Here is a 21,394-nt window from a genome sequence, read left to right as displayed (position 1 = left end):
TTCCTGTTTTTGAGGCTCACCAATGGTTTACATCTTGTGGTGAACCCTCTGTATTCACTCTGGTGAAGTCTTCTCTTTATTGTTGACTTTGACACACATACACCTACCTCCTGGAGAGTGTTCTTGATCTGGCCAACGGTTGTGAAGGGTGTTTTCTTCACCAGGGAAAGAATTCTTCGGTCATCCACCACAGTTGTTTTCCGTGGTCTTCCGGGTCTTTTGGTGTTGCTGAGCTCACAGGTGCATTCTTTCTTTTTAAGGATGTTCCAAACAGTTGATTTGGCCATACCTAATGTTTTTGCTATCTCTCTGATGGGTTTGTTTTGTTTTTTCAGCCTAATGATGTCTTACTTCACTGATAGTGACAGCTCTTTGGATCTCATATTGAGAGTTGACAGCAACAGATTCCAAATGCAACTAGCACACTTGAAATTAACTCTGGACCTTTGATCTGCTCCTTGTAAATGTGATAATGAGGGAATAACACACACCTGGCCATGGAACAGCTGAGCAGCCAATTGTCCCATTGCTTTTGGTCCCTTAAAAAGTGGGAGGCACATATACAAACTGTTGTAATTACTACACCGTTCACCTGATTTGGATGTAAATACCCTCAAATTAAAGATGAAAGTCTGCAGTTAAAGCACATCTTGTTTGTTTCATTTCAAATCCATTGTGGCGGTGTATAGAGCCAAAAAGATTTGAATTGTGTTGATGTCCCAATATTTATGGACCTGACTGTATGTGTCATTAACAGTGATCATACAAACTATTAGCTGCCTAATAGGCAAGTAGCTAATTTTATGTTTATTCCTTCCCAGTTGACCATGTTGTTCCTGATCCTGGATCAAACATATTGACATCGTTTGAAAAGTGGCACGAGGTGGCCGATACAAAGTCCTGCTGTGACTATTCCCTCCATGTAGACATTACCTCTTGGTACGATGGCATCCGGGAGGAACTAGACATTCTTATGCAAGATAAAGGTAATACCAATATATTGTTCGGATTCTTGAGCTACCATTGTGATCCCTCCTCTAATCTTCTGGTGTTTACTTTTCATAAAATAATCTTTGCTAAGAAGCAAATCAAGAGCTGAGAGAAGGGTCAGAAAATGGAGAAGTGGATGCGTCTAATGTCTGTATTCATAAAACAGTGCACAGGGAAAGACAAGTTAAATCCACTATAGCTAGTCATAGACATCAGATGGCAGCTATAAGATAAAGGTTGGATTGGATAGGATTGGTTGGACCTATTGTCCATTCTCTATTTTCCCCTTGAGATAAACAGCAAAGGGGAGGAACCATTACCCTCCTGCCTCCTCTTCCCCTCCATTGACTAAACATGTATGGTGGGTCAAACTGAGCATTCATGATTAGGCGTCATGTTTTGCAGAGAGTTTACCCTGAGAGTGGTTGGATCATGCCTACTCATCTGGGGTCAGCTACATCCTCTAGGTCTGTGGCTGACCCAAGCATGGAAAAAAAATTCCCAGTAAATCACTGTGCTGGAACTTCAATCAGGAAATGACTGGATACTTTACTCCTGTGAGCTAAAAGTGGAACTGAGTGACCCATTGTGGTACAACAATATGTTTAAAATTAGAGAAATTTTAGGAAATAACTCTAGTAATAGATACCAGCTCACCCTCATTAGGCTTCTTCCATTTTCTCACATAGAGTGCACAATGCACTGTAGGTGTATGAACTTGTCATCTTATGTGCCTGGAGGTAGATAATACCCTCTTCCCTGTGTAATGCAGCATGTAAAGTGGTCTTTCAAGTGTTTGTGCCAACCACATCACATATGTTTGACAATTAAAGCTGAATAGTAAATTCAAATATAAAATAACACATTTATGCAACCTCCACCTTCAATTTAGAGACCACCTTCAATTTTAAATGAACTTCCTCTGAGCCCAGGTCATCTTGGACAAGCTGCAGCCTGTGATTGAACAGTGAAAGGAGAAGCAGAATAATAATAAACTAATCTCTCTGTTACTCTACTGTTTCGACTGCTCCTTGTGCTTTTACATGCACCCTACGACTTTACACTTATAACATTACCTCTCATGCAGGTACAATACGACAATACAGTCATTTCTCTCTGAAATCTTGTAAGATCTCGAGAGTCTTTTTTTCCCCTCAGCAGTGTAATTTGTATAATTTGGCCACACATACAAGATGAGGCTCATGACGTCATTGGTGGCTCAGCAGAGGAAAAGGAAGAAGCTGGCTGCCAATTACATTTAATTTGTGCAGGTTTCTGATTGTCAGGGGACATAAAGCGCTCAGACTGGAGAAACCGTGCAAGGAGGAAGCAGCTAAGTACTACTGAGTGTATTAGAATTAGTAATTAAATGTCTTTAGGTATTCAGCTATATTAAGGTGATGGGGGGGGGGGTCTGCTATAAACAGTGGCATAGCTAGCACCTGGGGCTGGTCATTTTTTGCACCCCCCCCCCAAAAAAAATGGTATGTGGCAATATTGCATTGCTGCGCCACAACTGTGGGTGTGGTCAGATTGCATCAACAGTGGGAGGGCCTTAAAGGGCCATATGCTTTAATGACTGTGCCACAAGTGAGTATGCAGCAGACAGTCAGTACAAACTTCAGTACTCGAATTTAATAAAATAAAACTGTTTTATTGCATATTCTTTACCACACATAGCTAACCTTTAAGTGATATTGAAGTCTTGTTTAAAAAAAAAAAACATGTTATACTTACCTGCTTTGTGTAATGGTTTTGTGCAGCGCAACCCAGATCCTCCTCTTCCCAGGTCCCTCGCCGGTGCCCCCGGCCCCTCCCTCCTGCTGGTTGCCCCCACAGAAGCAGCTTGCTATGGGTGCATCCAAGCAGTCGTGCTCCTGACCTGTGCCTCTGTGTGTCCATTAACACATGGAGCTGTGGCTCGGCCCGCCCACTCCATCTCCTGGTTGGCTCACTGGCTGTGATTGACAGCAGCGAGAGCCAATGGCTCCCGCTGCTGCCAAAAGTCAGTCAGGAGTGCGACCAATCAGGAGACCTCCCTAAGCTGAAAGCTGGTGGCTGTCAGGCTCTTGCTCTCTGTTCTGCCCCTCCACCCCATGCTCACTGAAACACTGGGCTGGCCTGTGGAGGAGGTGGGACCTCTCTCGCTGAGAGGCAGAGCCGGGTGTCGATCCAGGCATATGAGTGGATCCCAACCATATGGTTGCAATCTTTCCCCAGCCTGGACCGGCTTTGTGACGTCAGCTGACAGCAGGCTTCAGCCCACACTCAGCTGAAAATGGGTCACAGGAGTGCAAAACAACCCTCTAGGGCCCAGGCAGGCTCTTCCTTAGGATTTAGATCCAGGCTCTTTCTCCCTGAAGCTGGCAGGTCCTTCAGGCACCCTCTTTCCTAGTCCAGAAGGCCTCCACAATCCCCCTCACATAGTCCAGGGCCTTCAGACACCTGCTGCCCTACTCCAGGACCTGCAGACACCCCCTCTCCTAATCTGGATAGGGGGGTCGAAGGGAGATACTCTGGACCACCCCCTCACCTAGTCCAGTATCTCCCTTGTACCCCCCTATCCAGAGGCCTCCTCCCCCTATCCAGAGTCCAAGGTCTGCTCTACAGCCCCTCCCCCCAAGTACAAGCCTTCCCTGCACTCTGCCCTGCGAATCCAGGTCCTTTGCCACACCAACATCACTTTTCAAGTCCAGGGCCTCCTGTGTAATTCAGGGCCTCCTCTGCACTCCCCAGTCCAGGGCCTCCTCTGCACTCCCCTGCTAGTCCAAGGCTTCCTCTGCACCCCCCCAGTCCAGGGCCTCTTGTGTACTCTCCTCCTAGTCGAGGGCCTCCTCTGCATCCCCCAGTCCTGGGCCTCCTCTGCAGCCCCCAGTCCAGGGCCTCCTGTGTACTCCCCTCCTAGTCCAGGGGCACTTCTGTATCCCCCAGTCCAGGGCCTCCTCTTCACTCCCCAGTCCAGGGCCTCCTCTGAACTCCCCTGCTAGTCCAGGGCCTCCTCTGCACCCCCCAGTTCAGGGCCTCCTCTGCACTCCCCTCCTAGTCCAGGGCCTCCTCTGCATCCCCTAGTCCAAGGCCTCCTCTGTACTCCTCCTCTCCTAAACCAGGGTCTTTGCCACACCAACCCTTTTCTAGTCCAGGCCTTCCTCTGCACTCCACCCCACGCCAGGGCCTCCTCTGCACCCCCCCAGTCCAGGGTCTTATCTGCACCCCCTAGCCCAGGGTCTTATCTGCACCCCCCAGTCCAGGGTCTTATCTGCACCCCCCCCCAGCCCAGGGCATCATCTGAACCCCGCAAATCCAGGGCCTCTTCTGCCAAATACCAGAGAATCAAATAGGAGGGAGACCACACAGGCGCACTAGCGCTGAATCACTCCGCTCCTCCCGTCCGCCCGTCCTATAGAAAAGCATTTCAGAGTGACACTGCAGCTGTTGCTTAGCTACAAAGCAACAGTAGCTGAAGTGTGGCTCTGCAATGCCTTCTTATGGTGCATGTGGGCAGGGGGAGCAGAGTGATTCAGTGCACTTGTGCAGTCTCCCTCCTGTTGGATTCTCCAGTATTTGGCAAACTATGCCTCAGCCGCTACCTGTCTATAATACTTGATCGGGCAGCAGTGAAACCCTTAGAGCAGCAGTTCCCAGTATGGGAGGGGGCGCCCCCCCCCCCCCCCTAGATGCGTCACCCGGGGCGTGCACCCCCCCTTCCCCCCTCTAGTTTCGGCCCTGGCTATAAGAGCAGATCTCACAAGACGCTATTGTCGTTAGCCAGAAAATTTTCAACCTTTCTCTGATTTGCTTTCACTTTGTTACTAGTGCCTGACTTTTTCCGCTAAGCCCTGCCCAAATGTTAGCCTACTGTCCAAGGAGACTGACTCAGTAGCCAGTGATGGCACTGTCATTTGACAGTGAAATGGCAGCTGATGGATATTTGCTAATCAAGCATAAAAAGTCAGGTCTGGGTTGTCCGTTCTTGTGTCTGTATGTACAACAGCAATGTACAGCTTGGGTTGAAAGACCAGACAGTTTCATACATGAGACAGATGGAAGCCACTCTGGTACTGTCTAAGCATGTGCTCTGTTCAACAGGGAAAAGGGGAAACATTTTTAATCCCTGGGCTGGCTTGATATGTTATGAAGTTGTCAGGTGGAAATTTACCACCTAGGCCTCACTTCCAGCCTCTACCAACTACAGAAGGAGCAGTCCATCCCATCATCTAGGCCTGGTGAATATGGAGGTACAATTCCAGTCTTTGCAGGTGATTGGGAGCCACAGGTTACAACATTTTTTTCTATTGTCATAAATGTACTAAATAATGTATCTAGGATAGGATTTGTGTTTATCTTAACAACGTTTTCTATTCTCCTTGGAATAGGTGTGAACTCTTTCCAGGTGTACATGGCCTACAAAGATATATACCAAATGTCAGACAGCCAGGTAATTCAGTCAACTATTTGTGTTTATTTGTTACATTTTATTTGATTTTATTAGATTACTGTAGCAACTTGTAAACCCCTAGCTCTCAGCCTATAATAAAAGCTGTAGACTAGACTGCAACCCACTGTGTTTCTTCCTAGAACTCAGCTGTACAGTGGGCTTCATTCATGGAAAGTCCTAAAAATAAGAACTTGAACGTGCATGGACGAGCACCTGGTGCAAAAGTTCATCTCATTAGTAAGGGCTTTTTGAAACATTTAATGGTTAAGAGCATCAGATACAGCCAACACGTTTTGGGGGGAAAAAATCTTGAGGCTTGAGTAATCAATGTTTATAATACACACAGCAGAATGCACAAAGGGGCCTGTGTTAAGGCTTTATGTGAAGTTTCACATTTCTTGATGGCAGCCAGCATACGTCCAGTGAGATAAACTTTTGTACCAGGCATTCTTCTATACACATTCAAGAATCTACAATCTGGTGAGCACTTCCTTGTGTTGCTATCAGAGAAGTGACAGTCTAGGACCAGAACAAGGTCCACCCATACTAGACTTCAATCATGGATTTGCTTGTTTGAAGGAAAAATCACTTTATGGTAAATCCATCCAAATAAGTTTTTACTCTTATTGGTACAGCAATATCACACACACATTAGGCTTAAAAATAAGAACTGTCTGTGTTTCACGCCAGCGGACACATCGGGTTCACCTATCTGTTTTTTAGGCAGACCTGATCAGGCCACCCATTGTCCTCTATAGGGCGGTGGAAGTCAGCGCACATGTGTCCACTGACATCCATTGGGCATCCGACCTGACAAAGTCCAACGTAAACAGACGTATGGCGATGCATTCTCCATCCGTCCGGCAGGTCGGATCAGATTACAATCAGATGGAAACGAACATGCAGTCTGTTTCCATCTGACCGCCCCATAAAGAATAGCGGAGCGGACACGGACCTGTCATCCGCCTGCTCAGCAGGGATCAGCAGAGAGATCCCCCGCTGATCATTCGGATTCCGCTTGAATGGATCCGCCCTGTGTGAAAGGGGCCTTACTAAAGATACATTTGACTGCAGGTAGATTTCCTGGAAGAAGGATTTTTCTTCAGAAAAGGTAACTTTTTTTTTTTTTGGGCATAAAACAAAAATGTATCATTGTTAGTGAAAGTGTAGTTTTACTTTGTTACTTTGTCATCTGATGACACCTACCAAAGTACAGCTCCGTAGTTAGGATATCTGTCTTGTAGGCTCTCTGCTTGAATCTCAACAAGGGCAATACCTGCATGGAGTTTGCACATTCTACATGTTCTTGTAGGGTTTGCTGTTGGTACTCTGGTTTCTTCCCATGATTTAAAGACATGCTGGTAGGTATGATGGTTGGCCCTAGTATATGTGAGATTGAGGCCTTAGATTATAAATTCCTTGAGGACAGGGATTGATGTGAGTGAATTGTGTGTAAATTGATGGCATTATACACTGCAAATATTCTTCTTATATTCCTAATGAAAATCTATTGAGAAGGCAAGTGAGGCACTGTTTATGTCTTGCACCCTCTAGTGGATTATCAGAGGCAGCTGCCAGGAAGAATTAGTAGACTCTTGCAGTCATTTCTAAAAGCTGCCTGCACTCAGTGGGGTTGATTTATTAATACTGGAGAGTGCAAAATCTGGTGCAGCTCTGCATAGAAACTTCAGCTTCCAGATTTTTTTTTGTCAAAGCTTAAAGTATAACTCAAGGCAAAACGTATTATTTGGCTTTGGACAGAGTGGAGATGGATTGCAACCCCTGTCAGTTTTTATAACTGCCTGTGCCCCCATTAGGGAGATTCACCCTCTCTATTTGTTCTGGTTAACACTAATTTTGATAGTGAAAAAAAAAGAAAAACCCACATTTTGGGTTGTCCCCAGAAAAGTAATAGAGGGGAAACTTCCAATAGGGATGCTAGTTCTGGTGACCTGGGGGTCCTCAAGAAATTCTCTTAATATACCGGGATTTCATCTTACTTCATGTTTGGCTATGGGGCAGAAAGCGAAGGGAAATCTCCGCAATGTAGCATGGGAAAGACACATGACAAGAGTGATCTTGGTGCTGCCGCCCCAAATGAGTTACAATATGGGAAAGTCTCCCCCAGTGGGGTTTTGTCGCAGCAAAAATATAATAGTTGGAAAAGTAGTTAAGAAAATTTCTTCATTGAAAAAATAGCAACGTAATATGGACACATAGGTGTTTAAAATATGAGCTCTGGTCGGGGGGGTGTAACACCATTCAAAATTCGACAAAAATGTACAAACATACAATAGTACAAAGTATTATGTCTGGTATGCAAATTCCCAATGCGTTTGGACCGCAATGTAACACGGATGTTGAAAAAAAAAATTACGGGTTATAACCCTCCCTTACTCTATCTAAAATAATTTAAAAAAAAGTTTTGCCTTTAGTTTTACTTTAACTGAACAAACTAAAGTTAGAAGCTGATTGGCTACCATGCACAGCTGCACAAGATTTTGCACTCTGTAGTTTTAGTAAATCAACTCTTGCACCCTATACAAATCATTGGGCGGCACCACCGCTGTTCCCATGTAACTGCTTATCTGAGATGTTGTAGGCAAATAGAGCCTCCAATCAATTCTAGGTGCAGTGTGCACCCAGGGTTGGCATTTCTGTGGAGTTTTGGCCACACACAAACCGGCCACCTCTGAACGCAGCAAACTATGTTCTTCTGGCTGCCCCTGTGAATGTAGCCTCACTCTGACACAGCTATGCCGGAGTGTTTGTTACTGCATGCAAGCTTATGAAGATCAAGCAGAAGATAAAATCTTACACCCAAAATGTAAAATGAGGTGATATTTATAGCCACTCTTCCCTGAAGGTCAACTAAACAGATCTGAGCCTGGGAAAAAAAACTCCCGTTGGGAGTTGGGGGTTGACATCTGTGCAATTTTTTTATATCATAACAAATTTTCCCTAAAAATGTTCAGACCGAAAGAATGTCACCAGCACCCCACGGATCTCCAAACTGGGTCCAAAGCTTTAATCAGCGATCACATTGTTACAGCAGAAGTAACGTTTCGGAGCCTCGCAGGATCCTTTCATCAGGTATGTGCCTGATAAAGGGGTCCTGTGAGGATCCAAAATATTGACCCGCGGTGTGATGGTGACATTCTTTCGCTATGATTGTCCTCGGTTCCAGCCGGTAGTCACTGCAGCACCTGTCTACATACGCAGCCATGTTTGTTGGGAATAGTATGCTAAAAAATTTCAGTTCACAAACATAAATATGACTTTGTGGAATTGTTTTCTTAGCTCCTTTCTCGGCTCTTCTGATTAAGCATCTCACTAAAACTCACATACATCTCCATATTGAAGTTAGTAGTATTTGCAGAAGCCGTGTGATATTCTTTGTGAGTTGATTTTTATGATCAAAATATGGTCAATTTAAAAAATCAATAAAAAAAAGTGTGTGCTAAATTCAGCTGATCCATGCAGTAATGGCTTTAGTGGACTTAAAAATTTATTTTTGATCGTAAAACATATAATAGGGTAATGGAAATGACACATCCATTAGGTTTTTTGAACTGAGTCAATGGCTTTTGTGGGTGTTTGGTTACAAATCTGCTGTCTTATTTCAAGGAAAGTAGTAAAAGGTCTAGTTGTATTTAGTTATTAATTCATGTCATCATTTGAAAGCCATATCCTGTCTGTAGCTCTTCTTAATGTGCTGTACATGGACCCCTAGAATGTCTAATAAATGCATGGTCTTATTACATTGATACATTTTGTGTGTGTCAGATTTAGCCACAGTGTACAATCCATGCACTAAACCAGGGGTGTCCAACCTTTTTGCCTTCCTGGGTCACATTGGAAGAAAACGAATTGTCTTGGGCCACACATAAAATACATTAACAATAAGGATAGCTGATGAGCAGAAAAAGTCGTGCAGATCACAGGTTAACGATCACTGATATAGATAAGGTACCTATCTGAGTAATAAAACTTCATTTAAAAAAAAGTATTTTTATTATAAAAGTAAAAGATGGCAACATAAAACGAGTGCGATATTTGACATTGTTTTGATAAACTAACGTATCAGTATCCGGTTTGATGGATATAGTAGCAATTCTCAATGAATTCTCAAGGTGTTCATCGTATATTTTGGCTCTAATTTTGCCCTTCATGTGTTTCATCCTGGAAAATAGTTGCTCACAAATATAGGTGCTTCCCAAAACTGATGACATGGATAAGGTGTGATTGTGAAGAATGGGAGATTTTTCTTTGGGAAGATAAAACTTATAAAAGTCCAGTAAAGAGACACTGTCAATTTTTTCTGTGGCTGCATGTGTTTGTTAAGTATAAACGCATTTTTACAAAAAAATGTAAGTCAATTTACGATTTTGTGTTGGGCCGTATTCATAGCTGTCTTGGGCCACCGGTTGGGCACCCCTGCACTAAACAGTCATATCAAGTGATAAGAGAATAAAAAACTGATGGTGAAGTGGGCTAAAAAAACCCCAGAAAGCAATGCAAAGTGTAGTAGGCTATTCTTAAAACAGAAATTTATACATATATGCCTTTTATCACTAATCTCAAAATAAGAATTCTATTCCTTATTTTTTTATGGAGGAATCATGCAAACCTTTACTCTATGCCATTGGGCCAGTTCCGTGTCTAGAACTGCTGGTTTATAGCACAAATCCAGCCTAATATTGTAGAGCCATTTTTTCCAAAATGCAAACAGATCTGTTTCAGGGTTGTTGGCCATCATCTGTGCAGTGTGTGAAAGCCATGACCTTTATATAGTAGGGCTTGGGGAGCAATGAAGCATTATTAACCAGACAGATTATAATGAGATGGTCTAAAAGGAGCCAAATTGCCTTCTATTTAACCAATGGAGTACAGTAGAACCTTCTTAATACAGAAGTTTGGTTACAGCTCCAGAAGTTTCCTGCATAGAGTTAGAGGCATAACTAGTCTGAGTAAAATGTTTATTATTACTGTATGTTTTCTCCTCAGCTATACGAAATCTTCACCTTTCTCACGGGACATGGTGCTATAGTCATGGTGCATGCAGAAAATGGGGATTTAATAGCTCAGGTAAGTCTGTAAACTGATATTATGAGATGTGGAGTTTCTCAATATATGTGTATTGTATAAATGATGAACTGGTAGGTCAATAAATATGATATATGATTCTGCAAACAGCAGCTATCATAGAGTTGCTATTTGCATGTTTACTTCAGGAGAAATCCATGTGATGGAATGATAAGGTAAAGATAAGCTAAGGCTGGCCATACATGACTCAATTCCCCCATCCACATACTTTTTTTTTGAAAATTCTGTTTATTCAGCTTTTATATCATACATTTACATATAACAACCTCCGGGCCGCCAACATGGCAGTAACCCGACAGTGTGGCCACGCAGGGCGCAAAAAAGAAAAAAGTTCCCGTATGAACCCCCCCCCCCCAACCCTCCCCCTACCTCTTTGTGGGCCTTCAATCAACTACTATCGTGTCTCCCCTCCACTACCCTCCACCCATAAGATTCCCACACAATAAAGTAGTGACACCTCCTGAAAAAGGCTTAAACATTACACTTGACTGTCTATTCCACCGTATTGTCTGATCCATACCAGGCCTGCCATAGCTTATCAAATTTCCTTTTACACCCCCTAGCCTGGTATGTAGCTTTATAAAAGGGCATCATGTTATTCACCAATGTCTTCCAAAATGCGACGTCCGGAGCCCTCGGATCTTTCCATTTAAGTAATATGGCCTTTTTAGAGTAAAACAGCAGAATAGTAAGCAATGTTCTGAAAGCCCTGGTCTGAACCACCTCCTCCACCAATCCCAACAGACATTCCCTTATAGTAATGCCACGTACACACGAGGGGACTTTACGGCATACTTGGTTCGGCGGACCGGAGTCCGTCGGACAATTCGATCGTGTGTGGGCTCCAGCGGACTTTTTTCCCCCAAAAGTTCGACGGACCTAGAAATGAAACATGTTTCAAATCTTTTCGACGGACTCGAGTCCGGTCGAAAAGTCCGCTCGTCTGTATGCTAGTCCGAAAAAAGTCCAAAAATTGACGCTAGGGCAGCTATTGGCTACTGGCTATGAACTTCCTTGTTTTAGTCCGGTCGTACATCATCACGTACGAATCCGTCGGACTTTGGTTGATCGTGCGTAGGCAAGTCCGTTCATTCGTAAAGTCCGTCGAAAAGTCAGCCGAACCACGTATGCTGTAAAGTCCGGTCATGTGTTAGAGGAATGGGGGTTGTGAGAAGGTCCGAAACACAAGATAGGACCTCCTCCCAATACCTTTTTTGATGTGTGGGCAGTGCCAGCTGGTTAGCGTCAGCTGGGGAAAATGTACATCTCCAGCAGTCCTCTGAGACTGTCCCAAAAATCTTTGTCAACCTGGCTGGAGTTTAGTAGCTCCTATGTAGGAATTTAAATTGAATCAGCCTGTCTCTGGCTGATACTAGATGCCAGAAAGGTTGGTTCCACACCTCATCCCAATCCTCTCGCTGCAACTCTGAAACCTCTCCTTCCCATCTACTTCTGGATTTAGCCACTGCATTTAGGTGTGGTTTTGAAAAACTCTTTGTATGATTTAGAGAGGGTTTTTTCTAGAACGTCTTCCGATAACATAGATTCAAGAGTTGATGGAAGCGATTCCAGTTTGCGGTCCCTGAATTGTGACTGATATGCGTGCCTAAGTTGTAAGTAACAGAATATAAATGGATTTTCCAAGTCGTGCCTCGTCTTCAACTGGGAAAACGTCAGCAGATCACCATAAGAGGTTATGTCTCCTAATGTCTTAACTCCCTTTACTGCCCATATCATGGGGTCCGGTAGGTTATAAAAATGCTGCAGTGTAGGGTTCATCCACAGCGGGGTCGTGGGCGAAAAGCCCTGAAAGCTAGGAGATGCTAGGTGAACCGCAATTTCCCACGCTTTAATCATGGCCTTCCTAGTAGTTAATGGTAATTCAGATTTAATGGGGTTCTTGTATAACATGGAGATCCATTTCCGAAAGTGTGGTCCGAATCCCATGACCTCTAGTACCTTACTCATGAATTGCCAATCTACAGAGGCGAAGGCCTTTGCTATATCTATGGATACCACAATTCTAGACTCAGAATCTGTGGGGGGGAGCTGTAAGTGCGTGAACAGTCTCCTGAGGTTGGTGTCTGTCGATTTACCTGGCATGAAACCAGTTTGGTCTATATTAACTATTGTTTGGATAACCTGGGCAAGTCTTGTTGCTAATAGTTTGGTTAGAATTTTAAGGTCTGTATTTAGGAGGGCAATGGGGCGGTAAGATGCACAGTCAGTCAGGTCCTTCCCTGGTTTTGGCAAAAGAATCATATATGCTTCCATCATAGAATCCGGTAAGGAGGAGCATTCTGGGCAGTGTTCTAATGACCAGTTAAATCTAACAGCGAATGTTTCAACATTTGCCTTGTAAAACTCTGCTGGGAAGCCATCCGGCCCGGGGGCCTTGTTAGGCAGGAAAGCAAACATTGCAGCCTCGATCTCCTTAACCGTGATCTTGGCCTCTAACAGGGCACAGTCTTCTTCAGACAACCGGGGTATAGACAGTTTCCGAAGTACATTATCCAATTCCGCCGTATCATACGGAGGTATAGGAGAATATAATGATGAGAAAAAGTCCACGAACTCCTGCATGATAAGGGTTGAATCACTTACCATTGCCCTCCCCTTGTCTTTAATAACCGGAATGTGAGCCATTGGAGGGTGATCCGCCACCAGCATGGCCAGGAGTTTCCCATTCTTGTCCCCCTCAGCAAAGACCCTGTGCATTTTCTGAGACTCTTCTGTCTTTTTCAGTCCTTTGACCAACAGCGACAGGCGCCGTCTAACCTCCAGAAGGGATCCATACGGGACTCCGCATATGCCTTAGCACAGTCTCTCTCTTCCTGTTGTATGTTTTTATATTCTTCATTCTCGTTAACACGAGCAGTCTTAATGGCCGATATGCATTCCCCTCTGGCAACCGCCTTGAAGGCATCCCAGACTACTGGGGGTTGTGCTGTGTCAACATTTGAAGTCCAATACTTCTGAATAGCCTCCTCCAGCTGAGCAGCAACTTGTTCGTGCTGCAGCCAACTCGGGGATAGACGCCATCCCCCCCTCTCCCCCCCCCCCCCGACCAGAAGGTCAGAGTGAGAAACAGAGGATTGTGATCCGACAGACCCCCTGCCAGGTATTCAATACTCGCCACATACGGCATCATAAGGTTATTACCAAATGCTAGGTCTATTCTCGCTGAGGAGCCATGGGCTGTTGATATGTGAGAGAGCAGCGATCCGATGGATGCTTCCACCTCCATAACTCCACCACTCCAGCCACAGAGGCCTAGCCCCGCAGGTCGGCAGAGCTCACCCTGCCCGGATTGGAAGAATCCAGCGCCGCGTCCAGCACAGCGTTAAAGTCTCCCAGCACAACCAGGGGTAAATGTATGTATTGAGCCAGCCTAGTCAACATGTCATACAGAAATTGAACCTGGAAAGGAGGAGGCATGTACACATTAATTATCAATATACGACTGTTAAAAATATCTAGTATCACTGCTGCATACCTGCCCCCTGGGTCTGTGATTACTTGGTGGATAGTACATGGAACCGACCTACTTAAAAGAATGGAGACTCCCCTCGTAAACTTGGAATATGTGGAGTGAACAGCTTTTTGGATCCACTGTTTGCGCAATGTCATAACTCTACTTCCCTCTGGGTGGGTTTCCTGTAGAACAATAGTGGCTTATAATGCTTTAAATATTGAAAAATCGAGGCCCTTTTGAATTTGTTGTTGAGGCCCCTGACGTTCCAGGACACTATATTAACCTTATCTGTCATGACCTTCACGGTCCAAGGGACCAGTACTATGGAACGTCAGGGGACCTACCTGTTCCCTCCCAGCGGTGTGATCGTCCCTAAGTAACATTACTAGATTCTTAAACCAGACAAAGGTACAAATATCTGGGCTGTGACAGTTAAAACATCCCCCCCTGCTATTATACCAGAAAAAACTAAACACAAAAACAGTTCCGGTATGCAGCTTCATCCCAAAAACAACAAAAAACTTCCTGTGAGGTCCGGTCGTTGCAATCAACAGTTCTGCAGCACTGTGTCGAATCCGCATGTACTCTCAATGCTCCAGTTCGTGAAAAATTGGAGCATCCGAAGAAATGTTAGAGAAGAAAAAAAAGTCTAACTATGCCCGGTTAAGGAGAGAAGCAATCCTCTTTGAAAGGATAATCCCACCGCCACTACCGTAGGTGTTGCAGACATCAGTGGGTACATAGTATGCATAACTGGTGGCCCCCCTCAGCCTTGCATTAGTGATTGGTTGTTTAATTATGTCATACTCTCCCGGACTTTTCTGCTGGGGGCCCTCCCATGGGGCAGCTCCCCCTGACCACCCATCCACAATCACTACTTCCTCTTACCCTTTTGGTGTAAATCACAGAGACTCAAATATGTCTGTGGGACCTTCCATGCAACCATATGTAGTCTCATAGGCCTTTTCACGTTATTCTGCGGACATACGAAGGCTGGGAAACAGAACAGGAGCCTAGTAACAAAGCACAACAGGTGCAACTGTAAATCCAGGTGTGTTTGGCCCTTGGTCCAAGACGATTCAGGAGAGTTCCTTGTCGAGCCAGTCACTGGCCTCCCCAGGGTCTTCAAAGAATTTCACGCTGCCCTTGAATTGGATCCTGAGCTTGCTCGGGTACAGCATACTGTACTGGATCTCCTTGTCCCGCAGCCGCTTGCGGACATCATTGAAGGACCGACGTTGCTGTTGCAAAGCCGCCGAGAACTCAGGGAAAAACATTACCCTGGCGTTTTCGTACTTAAGCTCCGCCGGTTTTCTGGACTTGGCCAGGATCATATCACGATCTCTATAGTTCAGGAACCGGACTAACAAGGGCCTAGGGAAGGCTCCTGGCGGTCTGCGACCTGTGGGTACTCTGTGTGCTCTTTCCACAACATAGGTGGGGGGTAAATCTTCCAGCGGCAGTACTTGTTCGAAAAAAGCCTCAGCAAACAATACTGGCTTGTTCCCTTCTGCTCCCTCAGGCAGGCCCACCGCCATGATGTTGTTCCTCCTCTGTCTGTCTTCAGCATCATTTGCTCTGCGCTGAAGGGAGAGCACCATATCTTTTAACTCAGCTAGATTTACCCCCTGAGAGTGAGAAGTGTCCTCCACATCAGAGACCCTGGATTCCACTGTGGAAAGCTGCCCCCTGATCTTATCTAAGTCATGCCTGATCAGAGTACATTCAGAGGATAAATGGTCAATCCTTCCCATAAGTTCCGACTTACTGGTATTTATGGCCTCTAGGATCGGTCTAATTATAGCATCCGTATCCACAGCCCCCAGTGTTTCCTCCGCTTGTTCAGCGCCAGCTCCCAGCTCCACAGCAGCCCTCTCCATCGCCATCGTCACTGTTGTCTGTGTGGCGCACTTTGCTGAGCTCCGTGCAGTCAAGATGGCGTGGGCATCGCTGTGTTCCAGGCACCTTCCCCTGCAAGATGATGTTGGTGAAAGTCCTGAGTAGATACTCCTATATCACGGATTTTGTCAGGATGATCGGAGCCCCTGAGAAATGCATGCTGCCTCGTTCACATCCGGCCACGCCTCCTCCCCCATCTACATACTTGATATGGATGGAGGAATCCTTCCGCTGCGCTATTGTATTCTGACAGCGGGGAGACTTCCCCATTGTCAGAATACACTGATCAGTGCTGCCAGCTATAGCCGGCGGCGCTGATCGTTTGAAAATTTTCCAACAGGCTGGTTGTACAGAAGTCAGTCAGTAGATCGACTTCTATAGAACCAGCCTGCTCACACAGTACAAAGATCAAATTTTTATCCATCAGTGATATTTACTGATAGCTAATGTTGTCTGCTCACAAATCCAAGTGCATTTTAAATTGTTTCCCACAGGTTTATCTTAAAGGAAACAAACCTGTTGTTGCTGATTTTCTTTTCAAATGCTAGCTGTCTGGCTTTTTTCAATAATTTATGAGAAACTGATCTAGAACAAGCATGCAGACCAGGAAAGTCAGAATTTCTAATCTGCATACCTCTTCTTCCAGGTACATTCAAAAGTACCAAAGTTGCTACAGTTCAGAGACCCCATACACACTATTAGATTTTCTGCAGATTTTTGTCTTCAGATTTACCAAAGCCATGTAGTACAAGTGCCTGCCTAAATGCATACAAATTGAAACTCTTATGCATCGTACACACGATCGGAATTTCGGCCCACAAAAGACCGATGAGAGTTTTTCATCGGAAAATGCAACCGTGTGTTTGCTCCATCGTTTTTTTGCTGGCCGAATTCCAGCCAGCAAAAGATTGAGAGCATGCTCTCAATTTTTCGGTCGGGAAAAGTTCCTATCCGAAAATGCGATCGTCTGTGGCAATTCTGATGCGCAAAATTCTTACGCATGCTCGTAAACAATTCGACGCATGCTCGGAAGCATTGAACTTCATTTTCTCGGCTTGTCGTAGTGTTGTATGTCACCGCGTTCTTAACGGTCGTAATTTCAGCGAACTTTTGCGTGACCGTGTGTATGCAAGGGCGGAATATATTTTTCTGACGAGAAGTCCGATTGTGTGTATGCGACATTAAGGTTTGACCTTGTATTATATGGTTTTGGTAAATCTGAAGTCAAAAATCTGCAGAAAATCTAATAGTGTGTATGGGGTCTAAAGCCTCATACACATGGTATGATTGTTGGCAGGGGATTGTCTGTTGACAGACTGTTGTCCTAAAATCTTACCGTTAGTACACTCCTTTTGACAATTGTTGTCCAACTTTGGGCCAACAAATGTTGGATGGCAGGCTAGTAAATTTTCGGCAGACAACGGTTTGATGTCAGATTTTCGTATGTTCAGTGCACAAATCTGTCACACAAAATTTGAAAGTACAAACACGCATGCTCGGAATCAATGCTCACCAAACACGAAATTAGCAGAAGGGGCCCAAAGGGTGGCGCTCAAGAGCTGAAATTCCTCGTAGTACGTCACTACGTTTGTGTTTGTTGCACGACAATTGTATACCGTTAGTATGCCAGACAAGATCCTGGCACACGCCCTTTTGATAAAAATCAGACGCTCGGTTGGCCAACAATTGTAACATGTGTACGAGGCTTAAGAGTTTAAATTTGTATGCAATCAGGCAGGCCCTTGCCAGACAAAAATCTGCAGAAAATCTATTAGTATGTATGGGGCATAAGACGCAAGTTAGCAATGGTCACAAAATGTGCTGGCCCTATAATAGATAATAAGGCTTTTTTTTAGCAGAATCCAGCCGGCTTCAGACGTCATATTGGGCACATGCATATCTGCACTCTGCTTTTAGTATTCAGAACATAGCTTGCTTACTGGCAGCCAAAAGTGTTTGCAATTATATCCTCCGTGAGCCCTACGTCTTGATTTATTGGATGTCAGATAATCCCATTCCTTGCAGGTGAATCACATCTATTTATTATTTTAGCTGAATCTAATTCTCATTCTGCATCAGTTCTTATACTACTTCTAACTGTTTTATTGATGATCGAGGTGGCAGCAAACACAATCTTACCAAGAGCAGAGACTTTGGAGTTCTGCCTTATTCAGATATGCACCTGGGTCCTCAATGTCCTCTGAATAGTCCACACACCACAAGTCTGTCTGCCCATAGTTGTAAAACAGCAAGAGATCCCATAGCAAATCAATCTTGCTCCTTAGTTATGTAGTCACTTTGTGAGCTTCTATGGAGGTAATTCTGTCAACAATCAAGGTTTTTATTAGATGATCAAAATTGTGGTACACTCCGCGCTCAGGATACTAGCGGGTTGCAGCCTCCCCTAATCAGCTCCCTAAGGAAACTAACAGGAATATTAATAAAAGAGTGGGGTGTATGGCGCTACCCTAATAACTGACGGGCAAGGGTTAACATTAAATGATGGGGTAGGTGGACTACCCAGAATACTGGGGGGAGCGCTCTACCTAATATTGCAAAAAAGGTGTGTGTCCCGTCCCCGTAGTAGTGCTCAAATACTAAGTAAGTAATACTAAAAATAAAAATTATAAACCTTTGGTGTGATGGACCATAAATGGTTCCCAAAATCATCAAAATCACCAAATGTTCATTAGAAAAAAATACTGAGCAAGTAATACTAAAATACCGTGCAAGAAGTGATAAATAAGCCAATCATAACCACATATAGTATGTAAAAAGTGACCAACCCAGATCAAAAAAGCATGTGAGTATACCGTGACCAGAAAAACTGATTATGTGAATAAAACATTTATTATAAACCATTAGTGTGATGGACCATAAATGGTTCCCAAAATCATTAAAAGTTCATTAGAAAAAAGTTCATCAAAGAAAAAATATATATAGAGGAAAAATATATATCTATATGTATCAAAAAAATATATAATATAAAGTCCCAAAAACAGTGTTAATATGAATGGTGAAGCTCCAAAATAGCCAAATATTCAAAACAATCAGAAACGGTCTGGTGTCTCTTGTGCTCGGTAATTCAGGTGACTTGTGTGCTCCCCCTTTTGAGTCCCCATTCACCAGCTCCTGTTACCCCTGCAGGGGTGGTTGACATGTATAGGTAACCGTAGATAGTACCAGTGGTCTGTCCATAGCCTATCGGGCCTCTGCAGCTCGCTCCACCAGATCAGGGCATCCAAACCGGTCATTCAATCACCATATCCAGGAATTTATTCAACAAATTACCAAGGCTGGATCCTTATTGGAAAAAGCAAGGCTCCCATGGTGTAGTATTAAAAGTAGTTTTATAAAAAAATATAACTAAAAACAAACGTTCCCATCCAGTGGGATAAGCTGAACTAAAAAAAGCTACAAAGAATGATCAATACAGCCTGTAGGGGAAGCCGGTTTGCGGCGTGCGTTCCACCTGCGTTCCAGGCTCCCTACTTCCGTGACGGAAATGACGTGAGTGCGTGGCTCCCACTTACGCATTTCGGTATTGGAAATTCTCAAAGGCGGATTTATTAGATGATGGCATTGTCTTATCAAACACCCTTAACCAAATGCCAGAATTACAGACATTGCAGCCAATGGAACTCCTATGGGGCCTTGGAGTGGGGTGCTTCATAGCACATGTGTAAAGAGGGGCTATAAAAAATATTGCTACAATATAACTCTTCCCCTCTCAGTGATAGGTTGTTGCGAATACTGGCTTAGGCATTAGGAAGTTCTGGCTACTTTTTTGAGCAGTAATCACACGTTCCACGCACCCAAACCATATCAGTACCAGTCTACCATGAGGGAGAAGCTCCTATTCTTTGGTCCATAGCAGCATTGACCAATGAAGACAAGTTAAGTTTTGGAGTAGACCATATTTCCTGACTACAACCTGGAAGTGTTCACTTTTGGTTCTGTTACTGTAGGTGTACGTTATTGGACACTCGTCCTTACCTCCAGAGTTAGGGGTATGTAAATGGGTGCATTTTCAGCTGTGAATCATCAATGCTCTAGGGGTATGAATAGGTCTATATTCTAGCTCAAATACCACTGATGGGGACCTCATTAAACTTTTGCAGTGGGATTTCTACTAAACCCTTGGCTGGCCACCCACTTCTCTAGTCTGTTGCTAAGCATCCAAACCTTCTGTCATGGCCCAGGAATTTAAAAATGGGGCAGTCCTTATAAGGACAGGGTAAGACATTCCCCCCATGATGACATATCACAATACATTTCAAATGTGTAAAGGACCCAGGGTACTAACATCAAGAGCACACTTCAACTATGCAGATGAATGCGTTACAATCCCATTGTACAATCTCCTTTAGATTTACCAAACCTATATAATGGTATGAATTCAGGAGGTATAGAGACAGAGTTCAGTGGTGTGGCAACACCTCCTTTGATGCCCCGTTGGTATTGTATTGCTTCTTTCCTTTTTTGTGATATTTTCCTTTATTTTAATTCCATGTTGTGACAGTACTTTCATATGCATTTTCTCACGCAAAAAATAACATTACAATTTCTAATGTCTAGGAACAAAAGCGGATCCTGGAAATGGGAATCACTGGACCTGAAGGACACGCTCTGAGCCGGCCAGAAGAGGTATCCTGAACCTGAAAGTGAACCTGTGGCCAGGCTATGGACATTTAAGTATTTGCATATTCCTAACAAGTAGTAAATTAATTTTAAAACAAGCTCCTACTGACCTCTGTAACTGCATTTACTGCAAATAAATCCATCCTCAAAGTTCACAGTAAAAGCACTGCAATCATTCAAGTCCTTATCTTAGCAGTTCAGCTCCCCTCCCAGAACTCATTTATTTGTGTCGATGTCCCAAGTCACTACTGGGAGTGACAATGCAACATTCTTACTGATAAAAATTGGTATAATATGTATCTGAGGGAGGTTCCTGCACAGACATGGATTTGTGTACATGTGTTACTGCGTCTTGTGTTGCACATTAAAAGGTGTGTTGTATTAAGGCAGCACATTGATTTTGAATGGACTGCCAATATACCACAACAAACACAGTCTAAGACAGACATGACCCATTTTTTTCAATGTGGTGTGAGTGCTTTGGACAATAATGTGTTACTGTATTGGGGCGGCAATCAAAATGAATAGCACTGCATTGTACCGCAATATTGCTGTGCGTTATGGTATCACAACACATAGATCCAAACAGAACCTGTGAAAGTGTCCCTTTAAAATAATTTTGTACATTCAAATGTGAAGCTTAGGGTTGGTTCACACTAGGACGACTTGTCAGGCGACTTAGCCGCCTGACAAGTAGCGTCCCGTTCTGTACAATGGAACCGTTCTAATCGGAGCGACGCAAGTCGCTCCGACTTAGAAAAAGGTTCCTGTACTAGTTTGGGGGCGACTTGAGGCGACTTGCATAGACTTCTATATAGAAGTCGTTTTGCAAGTCGCCGCCCCTGTCG

General features: G+C 44.1%; 1 protein-coding gene across 2 annotated transcripts in view; it reads left to right on the top strand.

Annotated features, from left to right (window-relative positions):
* Nucleotides 1-21,394, top strand: part of CRMP1 (collapsin response mediator protein 1) — a 126,379-nt gene that overhangs the window by 69,148 nt on the left and 35,837 nt on the right. For both annotated transcript variants that reach the window (XM_073610304.1, XM_073610314.1), the window contains exons 4-7: nucleotides 822-986; nucleotides 5,364-5,425; nucleotides 10,433-10,513; nucleotides 20,484-20,552. In XM_073610304.1, coding sequence (XP_073466405.1) covers nucleotides 822-986; nucleotides 5,364-5,425; nucleotides 10,433-10,513; nucleotides 20,484-20,552 — 377 coding nt within the window. The remainder of the gene's footprint in view (nucleotides 1-821; nucleotides 987-5,363; nucleotides 5,426-10,432; nucleotides 10,514-20,483; nucleotides 20,553-21,394) is intronic.

Source organism: Aquarana catesbeiana, linkage group LG01, assembly GCF_042186555.1.
Source record: "Aquarana catesbeiana isolate 2022-GZ linkage group LG01, ASM4218655v1, whole genome shotgun sequence".
NCBI classification, from domain to species: domain Eukaryota; kingdom Metazoa; phylum Chordata; class Amphibia; order Anura; family Ranidae; genus Aquarana; species Aquarana catesbeiana.
Note: the sequence above shows the minus strand (reverse complement) of the source record. Positions and strands in the feature narration are given on the sequence as shown.